At 40.3% G+C, this 23,409-nt stretch overlaps 2 protein-coding genes across 3 annotated transcripts; one reads left to right on the top strand and one right to left on the bottom strand.

The window, feature by feature from the left end:
• Positions 1–1,425: 1,425 nt before the first annotated feature.
• LOC135482708 (uncharacterized) lies at positions 1,426–18,381 on the top strand. Of its 2 annotated transcripts, XM_064763002.1 has the most exons (12): positions 1,426–1,510; positions 2,521–2,693; positions 3,176–3,284; positions 3,630–4,090; positions 4,601–4,690; positions 6,696–6,800; positions 7,371–7,593; positions 9,075–9,185; positions 10,698–10,913; positions 11,811–11,962; positions 12,271–13,003; positions 13,391–18,381. In XM_064763002.1, the coding sequence occupies exons 2-12, from the start codon at positions 2,613–2,615 to the stop codon at positions 15,220–15,222; spliced, it is 4,113 nt and encodes a 1,370-aa protein (XP_064619072.1). In that variant the 5' UTR covers positions 1,426–1,510; positions 2,521–2,612; the 3' UTR covers positions 15,223–18,381. The 2 variants fall into 2 exon arrangements, with proteins under 2 accessions (XP_064619072.1, XP_064619073.1); XM_064763003.1 differs by lacking the exon at positions 9,075–9,185.
• Positions 18,382–20,438: 2,057 nt separating this feature from the next.
• Positions 20,439–23,294, bottom strand: LOC135483716 (mediator of RNA polymerase II transcription subunit 19-like). The gene is made up of 6 exons (XM_064764716.1): positions 23,052–23,294; positions 22,456–22,612; positions 22,093–22,192; positions 21,745–21,850; positions 21,264–21,364; positions 20,439–21,056 (listed from the first exon to the last, which is right to left on the bottom strand). Exons 1-6 carry the CDS (start codon positions 23,239–23,241, stop codon positions 20,994–20,996), a joined length of 717 nt encoding a protein of 238 aa, XP_064620786.1. The 5' UTR covers positions 23,242–23,294; the 3' UTR covers positions 20,439–20,993.
• Between the last annotated feature and the right edge of the window lie 115 nt (positions 23,295–23,409).

Below are 23,409 nucleotides of genomic sequence, written 5' to 3'. Positions count from 1 at the left end.
CGCGGGTAACGCTGAGGTATCATATGCACGTTTACTGATATTTGGAAGATGTAATTGAGCATAACAAATAAACTTGAAAGAAAAGAAAAAGAGAGAATTAAATATAGGCCATTCTTGCTTCTAACTCTGACCCGACATAACCAGTGGTTTTACTCCACCTCTCGATATTCATGAGTATTCCGTGCAAGTGTTCTGACAAAAATTCATCTCATGATCTTGAGTAATTGACACAAAGCAATGGTTCATCTTGACTACTGCCAAGAGCGAGTTGTGATTATGGGTCTGTAATTGTCAGAATCATCATTATTTCATATGACCATAAGAGTAACAAGTCTGATTACTCTAAGATATGAATTTTATGATGCATATTAAGTGCACTCCTCACAAATTTTTCAATACTGTGTAGATGCCCCTTGTGTATAGACCTAGGCCCCCCAGTGTGATTTCATTGAATCTTTTCTAATCTGGAACATATCTGCCAGATGGACACATCAATTTCAAATCTTAGTCAAAAGGTGTTAGGGCAGACAAAATTATGGCTTTTCAGCCAGAATCATGAGTGCTGATTAGTGCAAGTTATTTTTTAAAAACCCAGTTTATTAGTGGCAGTATTCCTCTTCTCTCTGCAGATCTTTTATCAGAGGCAGTATTCATCATCTTATATATATATCTGCAGATCTTTTATTAGAGGTAGTATTCATCTTCTTATATCTGCAGATCTGCCGCTCTGCCATGAGCAGCACATCCTGTGATCCCCGACATAACCAGTGATTTTCAATATACTCCCCTCTCGATATTTTTAGGTATATGACGTAGCAGTAAAAAAGGCTGATCTCAGGATGTGTTATTAGACACTCACAAGGCAGATGATATCAGTGCTCCCGTAAACATTAAATCCAAGGTGCACCAACGCAGTAATCAAGAGCGTCTATTTTTATTTTGAAACATGGGAAAAACCAGGTAAAAATGTAGTTGAATACTGCCTGTAATAAACTGCTACTTTTAGCTAACGTTTTCAAATTCAGATTTTGCCCACACCCTTTGCATTTCCCGAACTGATGTTTTAAGTTTGGAAGAATCCAAGCTGTCAGTTTGGGCCACATCATCTCATCATGCTTGCAAGCTTCGTAAACAAACTTGATTCACATCTATTTTTGGTTTCAGATGACTGGGCCTAATCTAATTGGTTGCAAGGCATCTCCAATGCCAAAACTGTAAATATTATTGTCATGTGATTTGAGCACATGACTTCTTAATTACGTCATAAGTTAGTCTATGATTCAAATGTAATGTACGAACGTTTAGAAAATTTGGGCTATCCATAATAAAAAGGAAACTCAGCTCCTGAAAAAAATTTATCTGATGATACAAAGAGGAAAATTGATTGAGTGTGAATATTTCATGCAATAATACTAGACTGTAAGACGAAAACACTCTGTACGAAACTGCGGCGGATATATAGGTCAACAATAATATTCAACCAAATCAAAACAAAAAGAAAGGTGATGGGGTAAGCTTCTTTTCGACCAAAATCACCGATTTTCATCCTATTTTGTAGGTTGATCGATATTGCATGTTTTAAATGATATCTCATACAATATGAACGTTGCATAAATGTGGATGTCATTTGTGAAAGAATGCTGACTAACTGTTTCAAAAGTTTGTAAAAAAAAACCCTGACTGACATTTCAAGTACATCACAGTCACCACTACATGTACATGTAGGCCTATGTTCTGTTCTGTTCTGATCTGGCTGCCTGGTTTGAGATTTCAATATCATTCTCAGTCAGTGCGAGGGCAGCCTTCCGTACTCTAAAACTCTGCATGCTATTGCTGGTGTGCTGTGCTGACTGACTGTGTCCTCAGCTCAGTTCACAACTAGATTTTATAAACAAAGCTTGGGAAATCGAGCAAGCAAGCAATTTTTGTTGCGTCAACCCTGTGTCTGTGACGGCGCCATTCATTGATGGAACCACATCAAAGACAAAGTGACGATTGTGGTAACCAGGTAGGAATGCAGCTGCCTATTGGTGTTGTGGACACTGTCAGAGATACTGCTTAGTATTAGAAACATCAAAACATCCAAACTATCATATATCCAAAGTCGGCTTCTGGTGTCGGGAAGTAAAGGTCCAGTCCATCTTCTTTTAGGCCACAGATTGCACAGTGCGAAAGCTAACAACGGTTCAAAAGATGGCTGTGGAAACGATCTTTTGGAGAAATTTTCGAGATGCACACCCATTATAAGACACTCAAGAAGGATTAGGCCAATACCTTAGACTAGTTTTAGCTTAGTATCATGCATGGGAAAACTGCATCATTCAAGGTTAGGCGACATCTTTGATGGTGTCTACTCAGTCCTCATACTCACAGTTTGTCTCTTTTGAAACTGAATTTAAATCGGAATCATCAGACTTGCCTTCTTCATCAGCTGATCAAATAATTTAGTTAATTTCTACTCTAGGGTAGGCTACAGTCCTAGTATAGTATTAGTAACAATCACATATTTGTATTTTTCAGGTCACGCTAGGATTCTTATAATGCCTACCTGATCAGTGTAGGTAGATCAGAACCAATAGCCTCGGACAGTACACTTTATTGAAATCATCAACATGTCTGGCAACCATAGTGATAGTGAGAGTAGCCTTTCTGACTGGGAGCTTGTACAGCAAGGTGACCTTCAGGATAATGAGGTGAGTAATCCACAGGTTTGTGACTTTTTTACATGCATAATTTTTCGCAAGTATATAAGTCAATTATTGATTCAAATGTAATGTACATACATTTGGAACAGTTGGGCTATTCATGATATAATGGCAACTCAGCACTTCAAAGATAATTTTGATGACAAAAAGAAGTAGAATAATTTTATTTTTAATGTGGTAATATTTTATGCAATAATACTGGATTGTGAAAAGAAGACTCTCTGCTTGAAACTGCGGTGCTCAACAATAACATTCGACAAAATCAAAACAAAAAATAAACTCACTACTTCTTTTCAACCAAAATCACCATTTTTCTTCCTGCTTAGTAAGTTGATTGATGTTGCATTTTCTAAATGATATCACATAGAATAGAACATGGATGTTACATGTATATAAATATGGATGTTTTTCTTTAACATGTTTAAGGGGTTAAAATAAGGGTGTGATTATTCTGACATTGTCACCTACAGGTTGCTGATAATGAAGGAAGCAGTAGTGGATCGGAGTTTGTCCATCTCGATTGTACTGCTGTCTCCTATCATCATCGCCCCAGTGAAGATAGAGATGTGGTAGAAATTGGTATGTTTTATGAATTTCCTAGTTCTACAGTTCTAAAATACAAAAGAGTGAAGGCTCAAGTACTTGATAAGCTTGTCTTGATGTAGTTTCGGGAATTGATACAAACCTGGCAGTATTAATTTTCTCGCAAAATGCCGCAAGAATGGAGCAAAAATCCAGACCCGAACAGAGATGGCAGTCAAGGTTCTGACAGCTCCCCATATGAGTGTTTGTCGAGACAGTCTGGATACTTGGAATGGATCAGCCACACTTGCAGTTTTCTTACCAATACTTAAAAATCACCATATAAAGTCTAACAGACGTATGATGTACGTAAAGTACAAACATCTATCTGGCCTATTGCAGGGGATGATGATCTGACAGACCTTTCTCAGGACACCTTGCAAGCCTCAGCCATCCATGCCGATGGGGAGGAGTCCAAAGTCCCAGAAGAGCCTGCTGCTTCAGCGTCCCTTTCATCTGCCACTCCTACTGAAGCAAATGAAACAGAACAAGTTTCTGAAGAGATTACTGTGACCGAGTCATGTCAACCTGAAAGTTGTGCAGCTGCAAGCCTTGATCAGTGTGCTGATCTGAAGGAACCGTCTCCTGACCAGCTCAGCACAGGAGATGTATTGGAAGAGGCCCAAGGAGAACTTGATGATCCTCCCAAACAGGAGGAGGTACCAGCTCCTCCTGTTGAGGGCGGTGAAGTGGGTACTGAGACGCTGGATAATGGAAGCGAAAATTCAAATCCCAGTGAACCAGAACTGCTGGATTTGAGCGATGCTAAGTCAACCGATACAGAGAGTGAGGTTGAAATTTTGGTGAGTCACTGATATTGTCCTTCACGTACTCTTCTGCATTGTTCTCTGCTGAGACTTAGAGTGTGATGTGTTTGCAGCCCAAATGTCGGGGTCATGATCAATCAGTTACCAATGTACCACCTCGATTTCTGTTTAAAGTTTTCTTGTTGTGACACTATTCACCATAGTGTATACAAACATTGATGTACTCCTTTTATTTCAAATAGTTTCTGTTGTCTCTGTGACCAGGTAATAGGCATCCAGTGTAACGGTACCATAAGATGGAGTAACATCGGCCTGAAGTGCTGAGAAATTGTCCCATATAATTTCCACCCCACAGCTTGTAACATGGCACGTGCATGGTAATTTTTCTATTCCAACTGAATCACCTTACAAATTACAAAAAGATGTTAAAAGAAACATCTGGCTAAAATCATCATAGTTTGACCCAACAAGATTTTGGGAGATGGGCCAATTTCACCCCACTTTGCGGTAATACTTTAGGATTTCCATACTGTTTTCTCTCAACAGATTACCAGTGACATCTTGGCCAAAGGAGACTTTGAGTGTGACGCTGTGGACTCGCCAGACAGTTTGGAATCTCCACCCTCATCTGATGAGGTGAGCTGATTACGTGTTACTTTGAGCAACTCTAGTTGCCTATAAAGGTGGCTGTACACAGATTCCCTCTCCCTCTTCTTCTCCCTCTTCTTCTCCCTCTTCTTCTCCCTCTTCCTCTCCCTCTTCTTCTCCCTCTTCTTCTCCCTCTTCTTCTCCCTCTTCCTCTCCCTCTTCTTCTCCCTCTTCTTCTCCCTCTTCTTCTCCCTCTTCTTCTCCCTCTTCCTCACCCTCCTCTTCTCCCTCTTCTTCTTCTTCCTCTTCCTCTTCTTCTTCGTCTTTTTCTCATTTGATTGAGGACAGTCTTGTTAGGCTATCATGTCCAGGCACATGCCTGGAAAAGATTCATTGGTGTAACTGTAAAATCTGTTGGGGCTTGATAAAAGATTTTTTGAAATGTGTGTGATAGTGCAGGACAAAATCCTCAAAAGCGTCGGTTGCAGACTCGATCTGCAGTTGTCAAGGCTTGCATGCACAGCTGTCACAGTGGTCTGTGGTAGGCTGTGCCCGTCAATAATTGTCCTCCCTCCTTGAGCACCACAGGTAAAAGTCTCATATCAATGCATGAAATGCGTGAAGGACTTATGCATTAGAATAGAAGGATACGTGGATGAGTCATAGCACTGCTGCCGGGCCATTATGTTCAACTCAAAGCATGATTGTCTGTTCTGGCAGCTACACTGTTGCAACCAGGATGCATTATTTTGTCCCAGCAGGTATTTGGCATGTAGCCATTACAAAGATACAGGTGTTGCTCATGCATATCAGTACCCAAGTATCCAGGTAGTGGAGAGAGATGTACTGTAAAGAAGGCATCTATGATACCAACGGACAATATTGTTTTTGTGGGTTTTTTCAAATGGTGTACATGGCAGCATACATCATAAAACATAGGCCTACATCTTTGAGTAACATGCTTGAACCCTTAAGGGTAAATGATGCTATGACATGACCAGTGGGGTCTGTGATGTAGATGGATGTGCGAAACAGAATGTGAACTAAAAGCTTGTAACTTCAATCTATAATTTGTTTGTCATCAGCTGGCAAGTTGTTCAAACCTTTGAGTTGTGGAGCATTTTATGTTGTGAAGTAAAATAGAATCTCCCTTAGCAGACACCTCTCTATTAAGGACACGCTCTCTATTACGGACACTAGTTTTGATTCCAAATTGGTTGTTTCCACTCAGTTGGTTTGACCTTTCTATTCTGGACACCTCTCTATTAAGGACATCACTTGTTGAATCCTGTTAGTAGCCCTAATAGAGAGGTTCTACTCTTATACAGTAGAACCTCTCTAATAAGGACACCCTCGGGACTGACAAATGCTGTCCTTAATAGAGAGGTGTCCTGATTAGAGAGTCAAATTGAATGGAAACAATCAATTTGGGGCCAAAACTAGTGTCCTTAATAGAGAGGTGTCCGCTAAGGGAGGTTCTACTGTCTGTATATACTGCATAAGAGCATTCTGTAGGCCTGTAATAATGGGATCTCTGTAGGCCTACATGTATGTATTGTAGGTGTTAACCCCAGCTGTTATTTTTCATGGCTATCTTATATTGATCAGCTGGTCATCCATTTTAAATAGTTTTTATACTTGACTGTGCATTTGGCAGACTAGTTCCTGCATTACATGCCTCAATTATTTCCTTGTGCTGTAAAAACTTTAATCTGTTAGAGAAAATATTATGGTTTTTGCGTATGTAGCATTTTCTTGTGGCTCAGGTAGATAAATGAACATTGTGACAGTGCAGTTATTATGCATGCAAATTTGCTGAAACTTGGCATCTGTAGTACCTGTGCATGTACTTCAGTCTACAAAATGGCATTATTGAAAGTTGTATTCAGTATGTACTTACACAATTGGAAATATACAAATTCAAGTTCATTTTCAAATTTTGGAAGGAACAGAGTGAGTCTTTGAATGATATCAAAATAATTTGAAGAGTGAACTGTGCTATATCAATCATTATTTGATCGACTTGTAAAAAAACCCTGTTTTTTTCTTGAAGGTTCTGCAACCTGATGCTCCAGAGAGTGACTTGACCCTATCACATTCTGATGAACCCAGTGCTTCACAAGGTCAAGGCCATTGTGAGGATCAAGATGAGCCTGGGGTATGTGGCCAAACCGATCAAAATGCTGGATGTCGTGTGTAATATTGACAGAAAAAGAATTATTTAGTTATTGTATCTTGCAAAGAAGAGTTAAAATAACATGCTTTCGATAGCCCTGCGGCAGCGACTGATGTGAAAAAACACACACTCAAGAGTCTATTTGTTTAATTTTATTTTGTCACTGCCTTGTTCCATGGTGTCGTGCAGACAAGCAATTCTTGTTACTGTGACCTGCAATTATCATCGCTGTATATGTGACAAAAAGATCACTCGACTGTAGATAAATTTTTTTCAGGTCATAAGAATTGCAATTCAGTAGAACCTCTCTATTAAGGACACCCTCGGGACTGACAAGTGCTCTCCTCAAAAGAGAGGTGTCCTGATTAGAGAGGTGTCCTGATTAGAGAGGTAAAATTCAATGGAAACTACCAATTTGGGACCATAACTAGTGTCCTTAATGGAGAGTTTGTCCTTAATAGAGAGGTGTCTGCTAAGGGAGGTTTCACTGTAATTACACTTGTTTGTGTGTTTTATACCATGGTTAAACCGAAATTCAATGTCTGTTTTCAGGCAAGTTTTATGGCTGGTGCCCCACATGAGTATCTGCAGTCACTGGCGCAGATGGGAACCGTCAAAGTGGTGGTTGTGGAGCATGGCGTTGTGGAAGAAGATGCAGGATCTGGGGCAGAAGATGAGCAAGGGGCAGTGGGAGGTGACACGGAGGAAGATGGAATACAAGTCCTTGAGGTGGAGGAAGAGAATCCAGTTGAGAAACGAGAAGAAGAGTGTTCAGGTAAATTTGAATCTGATCTATGGTCCCGTGCCAACTTTCCAGTGAGTGGTGAACATCAGTTCTAAAGATTCGTAGGCAGATCAGCATGTGTACATGTAGTCCATATTTTAGAGGGGCTGTGGTCCTAGAGAATTTGGCTCAACACATTCACGACTAATTCTGGGAAGATAGCTTATTTGAAATTTCTAGTCTCCCTGAAGCTTTGTATCTCCCTATCGGTGCTTCTTCCAGAAATTTGGAAGGGTAGGGCTTTTTAAAATTAGCAAAGAAAAGGACAGGGTGTACTGAGAAAAAGGGAACTTGAAGAGGGGCAAGTGCTCCTGGAGGGTGCTGCGCCCTTGTATCATTATCTAGAAGAAACACTTCCCTAAACTATCTGGAACACGTGGTAAGACTGGCTGATATTGATCATGGGGAAAGTTCCAAGTATTTTTGTTTCCTTTGTAATATTGGAAAGTGATAACAATGTGATATAAAAAAAGTACAGGGAAGACACTCGGGGTGGGCTCCTTTTGAAGTCTATACTCATGAACTCTTTTTTCTCTCGTCAAAACAAATATACCGTCAATGGATTTGTCGTCCATTTTCGCATTAGATACCAAAATAGTTCTCTATCATCAGTCCTGAATGTGTTGTAGCCAAACTTTATTTCCAGGATTCTGTTCGGTTTTGGACTTTCTTTCTCTCTTTCTCTCAAATTTTCTAATAAGCCTGTGCTTCAGAATTAACACTGATAAGCAGAGTGTTTCAAAATCTCGTTAAATGTCTTTTCACGCTCGGATCTTTTATTTCGGTGTCTTGCTGAATGTCCCCGTTTTCCACCAACAGTTTCCCATCAAGGAAGTTTGGAATTTCTCCCAAGTTCCCTCTGTCCTGTCACAAGAAGGGTTAACCATTTCTGTGCAATGAGCCGGTATTTCAGTCCTGAGCATGACGCTCAGGACTGAAATACCCGATTGCCCGATGCCTGATTCGGTTCACCAAAACACTGGTCTGATGACATCATGATGCAGTGTACTATAGTGCATAATGAAAAAGCATGACGTTACGTCATTGCATTGAACTATGCTGTACAGTATAAAGCCGAAATCAATCAAATCAAAGAATGTCCTGCAGAGAAGTGGTTAACCCATATCCTGGAAATACATGTATTGGGATTGTTTGATACTTATAGGCTTAGAGATGCCCTCACAAATACCCTTGGATGTACCTATACTGACAAAAAAGTTCAGACTAAATTCTTCATGATTTCAACCCAAGTGTTTCCCCTTCCCTTTTCACTACAGAACAGACTAACAGAGCTCATTTCAAATTCCCCTACTGAGATTATCTGATAGGCCAACCAAAGTGTTTCCCCTTCCTCTTTTCCCTGCAGAACACACTACCAAGGAGTTCATTTTGAATTCCTCTTTCTCCACCCCCCACCCCCTCCCCCCACCCGAGTGTTTTGACCACTAACACTAACCCCCTTGTCCTTACAGATGAAGACATTGGTAATGTTAGTAAGGACAAATCTGTTGAAAGAGATATGACCACGTCTGGGTCTAGCGTTAGTTCCAGGTTCAGCTTTATACACCATGACCGTAGATCTGGTAAGAATGAGTGAATGAATGGCTGATATCAGATAAGGAAGCAAGACCGTCCTTGGGGTTGGTCAGGCTTGTCACTCTCGGAGAAAATGGCTGAACAAATGAAAGTACCATAATGCAGTTTTTTATTGGTTTTTGTCTAAAGTTAACTATATTTATATTTAGCTAAACTATTGATGCTAATTAGCAAGTATTACATGTATCTAGAGTAGGATATTTGATGACATATTTTACTTACTGATATGTCGTTGGTTAGTTTTTTGACTAACCCAGCCTCACTTGAGAAGATTGGGATGATGATTGTTAGAAATTTACCCCTGCTGTCTGCCCCACACAAATATTTATGACAATATAATATTTGGTAAAAATGTCTGTCTTAGAAATATTTTTAAATATTTAAATATTTAATAGTTAATAGTTAAATATAACACTATTTGGTTGTGTCTGCGCATTGAATGGTCTGTCTCTACTTTAAAGATAGAGCTTGGTCATTGCAACTCTGTGTTTGGGATCTTTTAAGTTATTGGATGATGCAATTATAGCCCCAATACAATTATAGCCTCTGTCTGCATCAATGTGCACTGTTTTTACACTGTGAAGGCTCTAATTGTACAGGGGCAATAATTGTACAACTTTACCTTACTTGGTACAGTAGAGTCATATTTGTAGTCTGGTGGTATGGTGATGATGGGTGTGGTGAAACTTTTGATTACTTATTATAGGTTTGTAATGGTACAGGTTAGTTGCAGTATGTCGTTGAATAACAGAGTGTCACTGTCAGGTGCTCTATAGATGGATACCTTTGTTCACAAAATGACGCCATTCTGACATCATGCAAGTTATTGGCAGCCAGTACGCTATATTTGTGCGTACCAAATGCCACTCAGCAGGGGATGATGTGACGTAACAATATCAACATCGCAAGATAATTGTTGTATCAAAATAGATACGAGGAGTTCTTCACACCTATCTCAAGGCTACATTTTAGACTAAAACCGGAATATGATTTTTAATACAAGAACAGTTGTCCATCATCGGTTAGGCTTCATTATGATATGGAGAGAAATATCAACAGGAGACCGGTAAATCGAGCCCTGGGCATAGCGCATCAGGCTTTGGTCCACAGCTTCTGTGTACCTGTCTTAATCAGACAACCAAGGACCACCAGCTCTGTCTTGATACTTTTTATTTATTTTTTATTAAAAACATTTTTATAGCGCTTAACGCTGTTGAAACTTCTAAGTGCTTTACAATTTATAATAAAACAATAAAACATTAATACATGATAGAATAAAAGTCATTACTAAAGAAAACGTGCAAGTGGGATTTAAAAATAGGATTCAAAAGAATTTCTTAAAAATATGAGTTTTTAGTGCAGTTTTAAATGACCCAGGGAACTCTGGCCACGAATACTATTTGGCAGCTCATTCCATAGCTTTGGTCCCGCCACTGCGAATGCAGAGGAGCCTATCACCCAGTTTGTGCGGACTTTAAATAACTCCATCATATTTTCAGATGACGAATCTCTGCCTGAGAGCGACATTTCACTGATCGATGATGAATCAGACCTTTCGAATCAAGACCAGTTTGTGGATGAGATGACACTGTTCGACCCCGTCAAGATCAGGCAGTACAAGCATAACCCAAATAACAACGTCAACACGATCTTGAGTCTTGTCATGGGAGCTGTCTTAGCCCTTGGAATCGGTATTGGCATCGGACATGCATTCGGTAAGTGGGGAGTTTATTAAGTAAAGTGGTGGCGTAATTCGCATCCTGCCTCTTCTCCTCTAGCCACCAACCTATTCCAGGTGCCAGTTCAGCAGCCTCTTGTGGGGTAGTACCATCATGCTTAACTTACACGCGCCTGCCTCTTCTCCTCTTGCCACCAACCTGTTCCAGGTGCCAGTTCAGCTGCCTCTTGTGGGGTAGTACCATCATGCTTAACTTACACGCGCCTGCCTCTTCTCCTCTTGCCACCAACCTGTTCCAGGTGCCAGTTCAGCTGCCTCTTGTGGGGTAGTACCATCATGCTTAACTTACACGTGCCCTGCCTATTCTCCACTTGCCACCAACCTGTTCCAGGTGCCAGTTCAGCTGCCTCTTGTGGTGTAGTACCATCATGCTTAACTTACACGCGCCCTGCCTATTCTCCGCTTGCCACCAACTAGTTCCAGGCACCAGTTCAGCAGCCTCTTGTGGGGTAGTACCATCATGCTTAACTTACACGCGCCCTGCCTCTTCTCCTGTTGCCACCAACCTGTTCCAGGTGCCATTTCAGCTGCCACTTGGGGGGGGGTCTACATTGTATGTTTTTCCAATGGACAACATATCCGTACCAGCAATGATGTCAAACTTTCAACAAGAGGGATGCTGCTGCTGGTCAGTTGGTTCTTCTCCTAATCTCAGTGTTCCCGACACATTGGAACCATCCGACTCCAGAAATGCAGCAGCTGTCAAAGGCAACCAGTCTTCTTTCTTCTGTCTATGTTGTTGCCCAGGTTTCAGCACGGTAAGCTTAATACGCCAAGAGATGATATCTTAATGAACATGGTCTGGTATTATATTCGTGTAAAGACTTGCCTGGTTACAATTGATAACAAGTCATTACTGGTTATTACATTTCAGGGTCCTCTAATGAATTGTTGTTCAGGCGTCACCATGACGACACGTTTACGCATCAGGGTGAGACGGACGAGGTCAGGAATCTGAGGCAGACGTTGCAGACATGTGCAACCAAGCGAGACGACATGGAGGCTCGGATTTATGAATATCAACAGGTGAGAATAACGCATGGCTTTGGCTTTGGAAAATTGGTTTACATGTGCAGTAGAACCTCTCTATTGAGGACACCCTCGGGACTGACAAATGCTGTCCTTAATAGAGAGGTGTCCTGATTAGAAAGGTCAAATTGAATGGAAACAACCAATTTGGGACCAGATGTAGTGCCCTTAATTGCGAGGTGTCCGCTAAGGGAGGTTCTACTGTATTTCTATTTGCCCAAGTCACAAGAAAAGCACAAACTACATCTGCATTTAAAGGTACGTGTTGTTTCTTGCATCAAAGTTTGTCATATTTTTATTTTTAGGGAAAATTGAGCGTCATCCTGAGCGAGCTCCATGATCGTGTCGGCCATCTTGAGAAACAAAACAAACACTTGAAAAAGGATATTCAACGTAAGACCGTCTACATGGAGCAGGTTTCGGATGAAAACCGAGACATGAAATCGAGAGTTGAGAATATGCATCACAACCTGTCCAACCTGACTCTCAGCCTGGAAGAAATCAAGTCGCAGAAAACGTTATTGGAAGGCAGGAACACGGACGAACGCAAAGCAAATTCCGAGCTGAAGAAAAACCTGACTGATTTCAAATTGGAACTTGAACGAGCGAAAGAGAACAAACGGATGTTGGAGATTGAGAAGAATATGCAGATCAGTGACTTGCAAGGTCGCGTTATTGACCTTGGGACGGAGCTCGAGGACGTCAAGGAGCACAAGAATCAACTGATGCAATCACACGAAACATTCGCCGTCCAGCTCAACCAAGCGAAAAATAAACTTGATGACCTGTCGAGGAGTAAGGAGGACACGGAACAGCATAACTCGTTCTTGTTGAAAGATTTGAAAACACGTCTGAACACGTTGCTGGTCGAGAACATGGACTTGAAAGCCGAAGTTGCACGTCTGAGGTATCGGCAGCATCCGGCCAACCCAGACCAGGTGGCGCTCTTCAAGGAGAAGGTCAACGTTCTCAGGGTCGAGAATGAGGAACTTCAGTCTGCTGTGTCCAAGTCGAGGTACACTCACGGGCCAACTGAAAGTAAGTTGTATATTGGGTTTTTTCCTATGACTTATTTACCATGTGCATTATGACGTTTGACGTTATTCATGTGTTATCCGGACTATTCCAAAAGATCTCACAAAATCATTTTTGTTGCTGATTAATCTTTGAGAAAGTTGTGGAAAGTTTGGTCTTTCATCCAGTGACCAAGTCACGGTTTATGTTCTTTTACCAAAGCTATGGACCTTGTACAATAAATTAGGTAAGTTAGTTGTTTATGTTCTTGATTGGAAAAACTGAAAGTAATTGCAATCCACCAAAATGAAAATCGTAAAAATGTTTTTTTCTGACATTTTTGCAAATCACAAGAAGAAAGAGGCATCAAAATTTGGTAGTTTACAGTATGAATTATTTGTATATTTGCAGATCAAGAATCCGACAACAAGCTCCAAGAAGAAAACCAACTGCTTGAGAAAAAGGTCAAGGAACTTTCGGACAATTTAGCGCTTGAACAGAATCGCTCGGACATGTGGCAGACGCTGTTCCTATCAGAAAAAGCCAGGAAAAATTCCACTACAGCTAAAGAAGAAAAGAATTTCATGGACTGTGTCAAGATTGTCTTTAGCCGTATCAATATCACTGAGTTTACTTCAGTTTTCAATGAGTCTAACTCAAAGAATCTAACACGAGCCTTCATGGAAAAGGTATCATTTGTTTTTCACGCAACTAAGAAGATGAATTTCTCTGATTATGTCAATAAGAAGTGGGGGGCATTTTACAATTTCAGCCAGTCTAATGAGTTTAAAGATGCGTTTAAATATGCAGAAAATGGGTATGAAAATTTTCAGGATATGTTGGTGATGCAATGGAAGCATTTTCAAAATTACACAAATTCGGACAACTTTCAAAAGCATGTCAACCAGACGAAAGATATAATATCTCAAATGAAAGAAACGGTCGATAAAACAATTTCAAAGGTTCAGAATTTCAGTAACTCGGACCACGTTAAGGAATATATCAATAAGACAAAAGAAACCATGTCCAAGCTGAGTGTTCAGATCAAGGAGACTTGGTCACGTCTGAAGAACATCTCGTCCGGTCTTTACAAGTCGCACGAGCCAAAGGTCCGCAAAGTTCAGGACGATGTTGCCTCTACTTTGTTTGAGTTTGGTAAGACTATCAAAGATAGGTTTGGGAAGTTTGGCGATGAATACCATGCTAAGTTTGATAAGGGTACAAAGAGGGGTCGGGAATGGGCGGACCAGGGACGTGAAGAAAAAAGGAAAACTGGGGGGACAGAGTATCATGAGGAACAGCCCGACAAGACTGGTCGGAAGTATGAAAGCGATTTCAAGCCAGAACCAAATTGTAAGATGATTAATAAGAAATTTAAGGAACTGAAAAATATTGTTGAAAGTTTGAGCAAGAAGCGTTGGTACAGAATTGAAAATTCCGACCGGGAAGAAATTTTAGAAGATTTTGACGAGTTTAATAATCAGTACCTGAGAATGGGCGGCGGTTTGTTATGCTTGGTGGGTGACAATGATGTGGCCTGGCTCAATTGTCAGATTAGTTGGTGGAGGGCTAGTCTGTCTGAGACCTTAGATGCAGAAATACAACGCTCCTGCGAGGACTTTCTGGTTCGTTGGCAACTTAAAGTCACCAAGAAATACCTGAAGGAGGTGAGGAAGAGGAACAAGCATGCAAAGGTTAAGATTGTGATTACCCCTGAAGCAAGGAAGGAAACTGAGAGCCGACAAAAAGAAACTGAGAAAGAAAAGCAGAAGACGGAGTGGGATGCAGCTCAAGATAATTTAACGTTTTTCGGTGAGCCTGCCGAAGGTGATAAGGATCGGGATAAGAAATCTGACAAGGTTAAATCAGACTGGTACCTAAAGCGAGCAGAAGACCGCGAGGATTATCGCCACGATCCCAAATGGTACTTCCGCCGCATGGACGATCGCGAAGATGGCCGCCATGATGTGAAATGGTTGTTTAGCCGCGCTGAAGATCGTGCCAACAAGCACAGGAAGAGCATCCTTGGGGAGGAAGATGGAACTTACGGCTGTACGAAGCGGCGAGGAGAATCTGGTTGTAGACAACTGGCGTGCCAACCACAGAAGAAGAAGGAGAATATTCCTGAAAAGTTGCCTCTGCAGCAAGACGATGGCTTACATAATTTTGATTTTCATCCAGGTAAAGAAGGTTTCTATGACGACCCAGATTGGAACGACCCAGATTTCTGGAAAGGATATTGAACGCATCCACAAGGAATGTTATGGATTACTGAAAAATTGATGTGTCAAATTGTCATGTTTGTAGCCTGTAGAAAAGTTAAGTAGGCCCTTTTTTTATTTCCAGTGGCACTCGTAAAAATGAGTTATAAATTAGATCTGAAACATAATCTAAGTATCCAAGTCCTCGTCTCTGACCAAAGATTGCTACAAATGTATCCTGTCTGTTTTAAGGTATTTGAGTTTCAAAGTGTTCAGCCATATTCCTGTCCTCTCCAATCAATGGACCTATATTTTTTTCTCACAAAAGCTGGTGAGTTCATGTATTGTTATCTTCATCATTTCATTTGGAACTTGGAAGATCGCATGTTTCTAAAATGTAATGTTTTAATCTCGGGGATATGTGATGAAGATTTTTTTAAAACTTGATTCAGTGGGTAAGGTCTTAAATAGTATAATACATAGTACATTACATGTGATGAAGATTTTTTTAAAACTTGATTCAGTGGCTAAGGTCTTAAATAGTATAATACTAAGTATATTACATATTTTGAGTATAAGAAGCATAGGTTTAGGGAAGGATAATATGACTTACTAGCAATCATATCCGACTGTATAATGTACTCTTGTCTTGATCATCTTTCCAGAAGTACATAATGGGGTCATTTAGTACATACAATATAACCTCCCCTAGCAGACACCTCTCTAACAAGGACAACCTTTCAATTCGGCCATTATACACTTCAGTCTGTGATTCTTAATGAAATTTAGTGCTAATTATAACCTTCTGCTTTTGTAATTAACGTGTTAGTTTCATCTAACAGTTTTATTCGCTTGCTCCACCATAAGACAACAAAAACATATAACATTCTTCTACGTTGGACAACATATAATAAATAAGGTGTTGCTATCTATAAAGATTATCATTATTATTCTATTGGCACCTTGGCCTCTTAAAAACTTGAATGATACCCCAGAGTACCTTTATTGAAAACTACTCCTTATTTCACACCCCAGAAAAATCATTGCTCTCCGATAGAGAGAAAGATGCACAGAGATGCTCACATGCCCCCTATATCTGCCACTTGTCTCCACATGTATCAAAAAGCATCGAGTGTAAATTTCACCATTTTGTTTGTAATTTTCTGCTTTGGTTTTTCGCAGGGAGTCCTTCAGTAAGAACCTCGATAAATGCTCAAGATATTGTAGGTCTACTATACACCTTTCCAGAAATGGGGCGCTGAGTGTCCGAAATAGTGATGTCATAAGGGGAAACTAGGCCTTATGATGGAGGGACAAAGGAGATAGTCATGGTTGACCAACACACTTGAATGCCTTTGATGACGGACAAGGGGGAAAAAGTTAGTTCCAATGCAAGCCACCAATTTCGGGAAGCATGTGTAGAGCTTTACAGAATTGCCATTAATAATTATGTTTGAGTAGCTTGATAATTTTAATAAGATCTTGGATCAAGCTGCGTAAGATTTTCTGTAAGCGAGAAATTTTCATGACTATTATAGTTTGTGGTTTTGTGTAATTTTATCTTTGACATAGTTTTGATAAAGCGATTTGAAAACATCGTAACGATAATTTCAGTTAGATTTGTTTCGCTGCATTTTTTGGGCGAAATTTGGCTGAACTTAAGCTGAAAAACACTGAACTTAAACTTACCTGAAGATTTCCTGGTTTCCAGTATCACATTCAATGTCAAGCTGAGGTTTGTTCTTCCTGAATACCAAGTATGGTATGCTATGAGTACTGTTGACCCCTTTACTTTCATTAGCCTGATCTTTTCGTGATAGGAAGTTCAACCGTGAACTTTAGGATGCAAAAAGTCTTTAAACTTTGAAAATTAAGCAACTTTAATTAAGTTAAAAGTTTAATTGATTTATCATTAGAAAATGCACCTATTTGCAGAAATAAATGGAAGGAAAATCTGAAAAAAATGGAATAAATGGAAGGAAAATCTCAAAAGGATATTTCTCCATTTATTAAGCATGTTTAGGTTAAAATAAAATGTTCGAATTAAGGGGTTATCAGTAGACGTTGTCTGATATTTTCATGTGTGTAAAGTTTTCAATATAATACAGAGCATATATAGAACAGTGCTGCAATTGACCCCTTTGGCTTTTGTGACTAACAAAATGGGCCTGACATTGAATGTAGCTGATACCATCCTGTACATGTAGGTATTTACAGAGTGCTTTGTTGAAAGACATGAGCTGTTGTTACAAGTATTCATATTTATGCATATGATATTCACATACACATAGCTGCTAAAACGTTATAGTTATTCACCAATAGAAGATGATTGTGTCATATTGGTAGTACGGTGTAGTTTTTTGATACGATACTTCATGTACTTGCATTGTCTTATTCAAATTGTCTCACATTAAGTTTATCAAGTTCGCTGGTGCGCTGAAACTTCCCGAGATTATTCTAACAAGCACATTCAGTAAGTAACAGGGGACAGACAAATCTGGTCAGATCAAGCAAATAGGAAAGATACAGAACAGCGCATATAAATTCCCTCCATGAATCAACAAATCCCTGAATTCTATTCCCATTTGGATATTGAAATGAAGGAATCGATGAGTTGTTTTAAAATTGGTCTGTCCCGAGTCATCTTGGCACTACACTATGTATTCCATCTCGAGTTGCGATCATTCCTTGCCCTAGAGTCTTGTTAGTTAATCTTCTCGGTAACGAAATCAAGGCAAGAACACGTACTCGTAGTTGCGTAGATCATGAACACAAGGAATATGTAACTTTTATCGCCGTCTGATAGATAATAACGTAGTTCCAATCTATTTACCCTTTAAAGGGGTACACCGTTCGTAATTACTTGTGGTCCAGTTAAATAGAACTCCACTAATACGCAAGGCTGTAGTGCAGTTGTTATGCATACAAATTTGTTGAAACTTGGTATTCATAGTATTTGTATATCTGTCTATACAAAGGCATTGCTGAAATTTATATTTAGTATGTATTTACGCAATTGACAATTTTCAAATTCAATTACAAATTCAATTTTTTTTTTAACGAACAACGTAGGCCTTTAAACATAACTCGTAACCAATTGTCACCTCCTTCAATATCATTTGTACCTTAAGTTATGTTATTGGTGAAAGCCTTTTAGTGTTATACTGCGTTACTTTAACAATAAATAATATTTGGTGCTTACTCGTTTCTTGTTCATCTCTTTAGTCTTGAAGGACCGATGGAAATGGCTGTCAACTTGAACTTATTCCTGTATTCTGGTTGTGACTTTGGCATTTTGGTTGTGACATTTGCTTTTCGGTTGTGACTTTGTCCTCAACCAATTTCATCTCTTTACTCTTGAAGGACTGATGGAGACAGCTGTCAACTTGAACTTATTCATGTAGTCTGGTTGTGACTTTGGCATTCTGGTTTTGACTTTGTCCTCAACCAATTTGGGGCAAATGGAAATACTAACTTAAATCCATGAAATCTTTCCGTGAACAGCAATGATAAGGACGATATGTCTTTCCGATGCAACTTTGGTCAGTGTGCTTAGATAGGTCTATTGTTCAAGGAACAGGAAATAGTTTGTTACATTTTCAGTCAGGGAAGTCCATTTTTGTGCAATATTTGAAAAGGGGATAAGTACCCTTAAGGACACAGTAAATATCGCTGCAAAGCGGACACCCTAATTTGACTGACTCGAGTCTTGTGTCAATGGTTCCGATGCACCAAGACTGATGCTTGTGATGGTCCTGTATCTGGTGTGCTTGTGATCCATTTGATTGGACCGGCTATGTAAATCTGTCACATTCTGCAGCTGGAAAGGATTCCAACCTGGTTGTGACCATGAGTTTCGATGCACTGAAGTCACCAAGGCTGCTGATTGTGATGGTCCTGTCCCTGGTGAGCTCATTATGAATCTGATTGAACCGGCTATGTAAATCTGTCACATCCTGCAGCTGGAATGATTCCAAACTGGTTGTGACCATGAGTTTCGATGCACTGACGTCACCAAGGCTGCTGATTGTGATGGTCCTGTCCCTTGTGTGCTTTGTGATCCATCTGATTGAACAAGCTATGTAAATCTGTCACATCCTGTAGCTGGAAAGGATTCCTACCTAGTGGTGACCATGAGTTTCGATGCACTGAAGTCACCAAGGCTGCTGATAAAGATGGTCCTGTCCCCGGTATGATTGTGATCGATCTGATTGGAACAGCTTTGTAAATCTGTCCCATCCTAGAGCTGGAAGGGATGTCTGACCTGGTTGTGACTATGATCACGAGTATGAGGAGTCATGTCTTGGCTTGCGGGAGACACATTCCTGATGTCTTCGTTTCTGACATCCTTGTATACTGTTGTACAGTAATAGTATTTGTCTGAGTTTTTCTACTTTTTAAACCTCTCTTATGTGTGTTTTTACAGTTTGCATTGAGTTGCCCTTCCATTCCCAGACCTTACTCTCGTAACCTCAGAATCCAGTCTGATCATTCGGACATCTTATTGGTCGGTTTTTCAGCGTGCCATTTATGTAGCCAGTCCTATTTCTAGTTTAGTATCTGGCAGAAAACTCCAGTGCACGGTGATTTTTCCTCTCGCAAAAATGGAAGTTGCTAGTATCAAGTGCAAGGCCCTGAGGCTGTGTCAGAGAATGCCCTCAAGCCCTTTCGCTACCAGAGGGGTTTGAAGTGTACTGTACACCTGGCTCGCACCCAGTCTAGACCGGGTGGCCTGGATCCCAACTTGGCTTAGGAAGTTTCATTGCAGAATAGCTAGCATTACCCAATCTTAGAGAGGTGTGCATTGGGTGGAGTCTCGTGGTGCCAGCTCGTTTTTTCAGGTGTGACCAGCCAGACTTATAGGGACTGCGGTTGAATGATAGAACTTGGGGAAAATTTAGCAGTATGCATTACTACAGGCCAGTAGTACGCAGTGGACGGAACCAGTATATGCCGGGCGAGGTTGCAAGAGTTCATCTTTGTGGGATTCCTGGAGGACATGCTGCTGAAGGTCCAACCATTCCGGGGTAGATTCTACCAACAGTACTTGTCTTGCATTGGGCCAGTGCGAGACATACTGCAAACAGTCTCTGCAGACTATAGACTGGAAGTAGGTCAGTCCAGAGTTTAAAGACGTCGCCCATTGCAAAAGGTCTACCTGTAATGTTTAGAACGAGTTGTTATCCAAGCCAACTATAGGCACTCAATAACAACACAGTCTTAGACAAGCAGGCAAATAAACTGCGAAGACCACAAGATTTCAACAATACTTTAGGTATTTATATACACACACAATATACAACTAAAATATGATATGTACAAGTACTTAACTATAATGACATGTGCAAATGTTGAAGACAAGATTCTCAAACATGGATACAGGTTCACCAATGCGTAACCATTGGAAATCTCGTATAACCTCGTCCAATCTTGCATGCTGGCACAACCGCCCGCCATTACGTAGAATGGAATGAAATTTGCAAGGATTCCAGTTAAATAATGCGTATCAAACTACCAGTAAATAATAGTGGCCTCTGATAAACAGAAAATGACACTCATCTGCTTTTGAGTGGGAGCGGTCAAGTGGGTTTCCGGCGGCCAAGACAACCACTCGTGTGATTTTCCACAAAAAACAACCTCATGAGGTTATCGTCATCATTATTTTTTATCAACCCGTTGCCTGGGTAATTTCAAAATGCACAGTCTGAAGCGCAGTCACTGCTGTTTCATGTATGATGTAATTCTCTTTGGTTGACCTTCCACACGAATGAACACAAGATCTGGTATTGCTTGTTTTTCTCAGTTTGAACCTCTCATGATGCTGTCTTGGCTGCAGTATCTTGCTGTGCAGAACTTGTGTGATCTGGGCTGTGTTTCTGAAAAGGCATTTTAACAAAATTTCAGTTTCGATTAATTATACGCACCGAACCAAAACCTTGATTGTTCATCTCACTTAATACAGTGCTCTATTTTCAGCACTAGTGTTCTTAGTAGAGACGTTGTCCTTAATAGAGAGGTGTCTGCTAAGGGAGGTTCCACTCTAGTAAGGTTTTTAATTCGGGCAATGATAACGCAAAACATACCTTTTTCTTCTTCTTTTCTTTTTTCTTTTTCCGCTTCTCCCTCTCCTCGTCAGTTCGTTTTTGTTTCTTGTGTTTTCTCTCGTATGAATCACTCGCATTGTCTGAAACAAAAGATAAATAAATAAATAAATGAATAACTCAGCCTTGTACTGATTAGCCCATTAGGAACGTTATTCTGGATAAAGGTTGCAAGCTGATGGCCACCAATTAGCAATTTGCAAAGGAAAACATGCTTTTTCATAAAAACATGCTAACATAACAATTCTATGCTAACATTGATAAGTACATTAGAACCTCTCTATTTGTATTAAGGACACCATTGGGACCAACATTTGCTGTCCTTGATCTGGAGAAGTGTCCTGATTAGAGAGGTCAAATGGAATGGAAACAAAAAATTTGTTACCAAATCTAGTGTCCTTAATAGAGAGGGTGTGCTTTAAAAGAGAGGTGTCCGTTTAGGGAGGTTCTCCTGTATACATACCTTGGTTTTCCTGCAGCGGCCCCTCCTTACCAGGTTCCTTCTTCTGCTTTTTGTGCTTTTTCTTCTTCTGTGGAACTTGTGTCATTAAACGATACTGTTCTGGCAGCTGCAGTGAAAAAGACACAATTGTATTTTGATCAAAGATGCAACTGCCATTCGTAGTAACCCACTGTCTTGAAGATAGCCATTTCAGAAGGTTATACAACTACATGTACTATATTTACCAAGTTTCAGCTAAGTTGCATGCATGGTAACTGCATTGTGTATAACTGGACTTCAATTTTCCTGACCTACGCTTCAATACGAAGGAATGTGAGTTTCTGAAGTACGTTTCAAGTGACAACTTACTGGTCCTGGATGAAGCCGGAAACCGGTCAGGGCAGCGCCGGTGATGGGTAGAATCTCCTTGCCTGTGATAGGTGGCTTCTCAATCAATGACCGCAAGGAACTGGAATGCAAATGTACATTTCAGAATTGACTGAAATTGACTGATCAATGGTTTAATTGTAAGATGCTCAATTCCGGCCAGTATTCAGCAAGGGGGCAAATGCCCTTCCATAGTTTTTTCATGCAGATTTGGGCTCACTTCCGAGGAAAACTGCTGTTCTGCCCTCTCAGAGGATCAACTGCATTGATACAAGACAACCAGTGATGTGAGTGAGGTTCACCCTTTGCAGCGCTACTCGATAACACAAACTGCTAATCACAAACCTGTTATCCTGGATGCCTGGGGTATCAATATTTCCAGGAAGATTTGGAAGGAAGGCACTCAGTTCCTCCTTGACTTTCTTTCCTGAGAATTTGTTGTAGGAGTGTTCGAGGCCATTGTATGACATCAGATTTGTGCTGCCTGTTAATTCAGTCTCATCTGTAAACAAAACCAAATGCGTTTCACAAATTAATGGATCGAGACAAGGAATTTATTCTAACTAAAATTGAGAATACTTGGAGTTTTTATAAAAACCTTTTGCGATGACTTTGTAACCTTGTTGCTAATGTGGTAACCGAGATCGCATAAATGTACACTGGAATACCTTTCATTCTTTTACGTGTGTTGTCAGTAGGAGGGGATGTTTGTCAGTCAATTGGGGGATGTTGAGCTCTTATTTTCAATTCCACAAGCCTGTGGTGGAATCTTCCTCACATTCCATACAGATACGCACTTTGATCACTGCCGCAGTTACGCCTGTAAACCTAACCACTCAGTAAAAGTGGCTGTACTCTTGAACGCGACACGGGTGTTTACTTCTGGACAGTACTGTATTTGTAGAGTATGTACATATATCCATGCATGTAATGATACAAACCTGGTGGTTCTTTCATCAGGTAAAATGGACCTGTGTGAATTACAGCAGGGATCTTTCCCAAGCTAATTGTTGTTCTTAGGGTTCCAGTGGTATCTTGTCTTTGAACTGCAGGTGATCTTGAGCCCCCTCGAGGGCTTGATTTTGGTGAATTTTGCTCATATCTGCGGTTCAAATCGTTAACATTCATCATTGTCAAAACATAGCTTTTTTTCTCGCGCTGTCATCAAATCATTGCTCTTCTTTCCTCCACACAATTTCCATTTGCGATGGAATCGATATTTTCTTGAATGCGCGAGACTAGATGATCGTCGTTATTGTCGGTCTCATATTTGATCTCAACAGGTTGGCCGTGAAGACG

The sequence above is a fragment of the Lineus longissimus genome, chromosome 2, assembly GCF_910592395.1.
Source record: "Lineus longissimus chromosome 2, tnLinLong1.2, whole genome shotgun sequence".
NCBI classification, from domain to species: Eukaryota; Metazoa; Nemertea; class Pilidiophora; order Heteronemertea; family Lineidae; genus Lineus; species Lineus longissimus.
The sequence above is the reverse complement of the archived record's forward strand: the minus strand, read 5'-3'. Positions and strand labels throughout refer to the sequence as shown.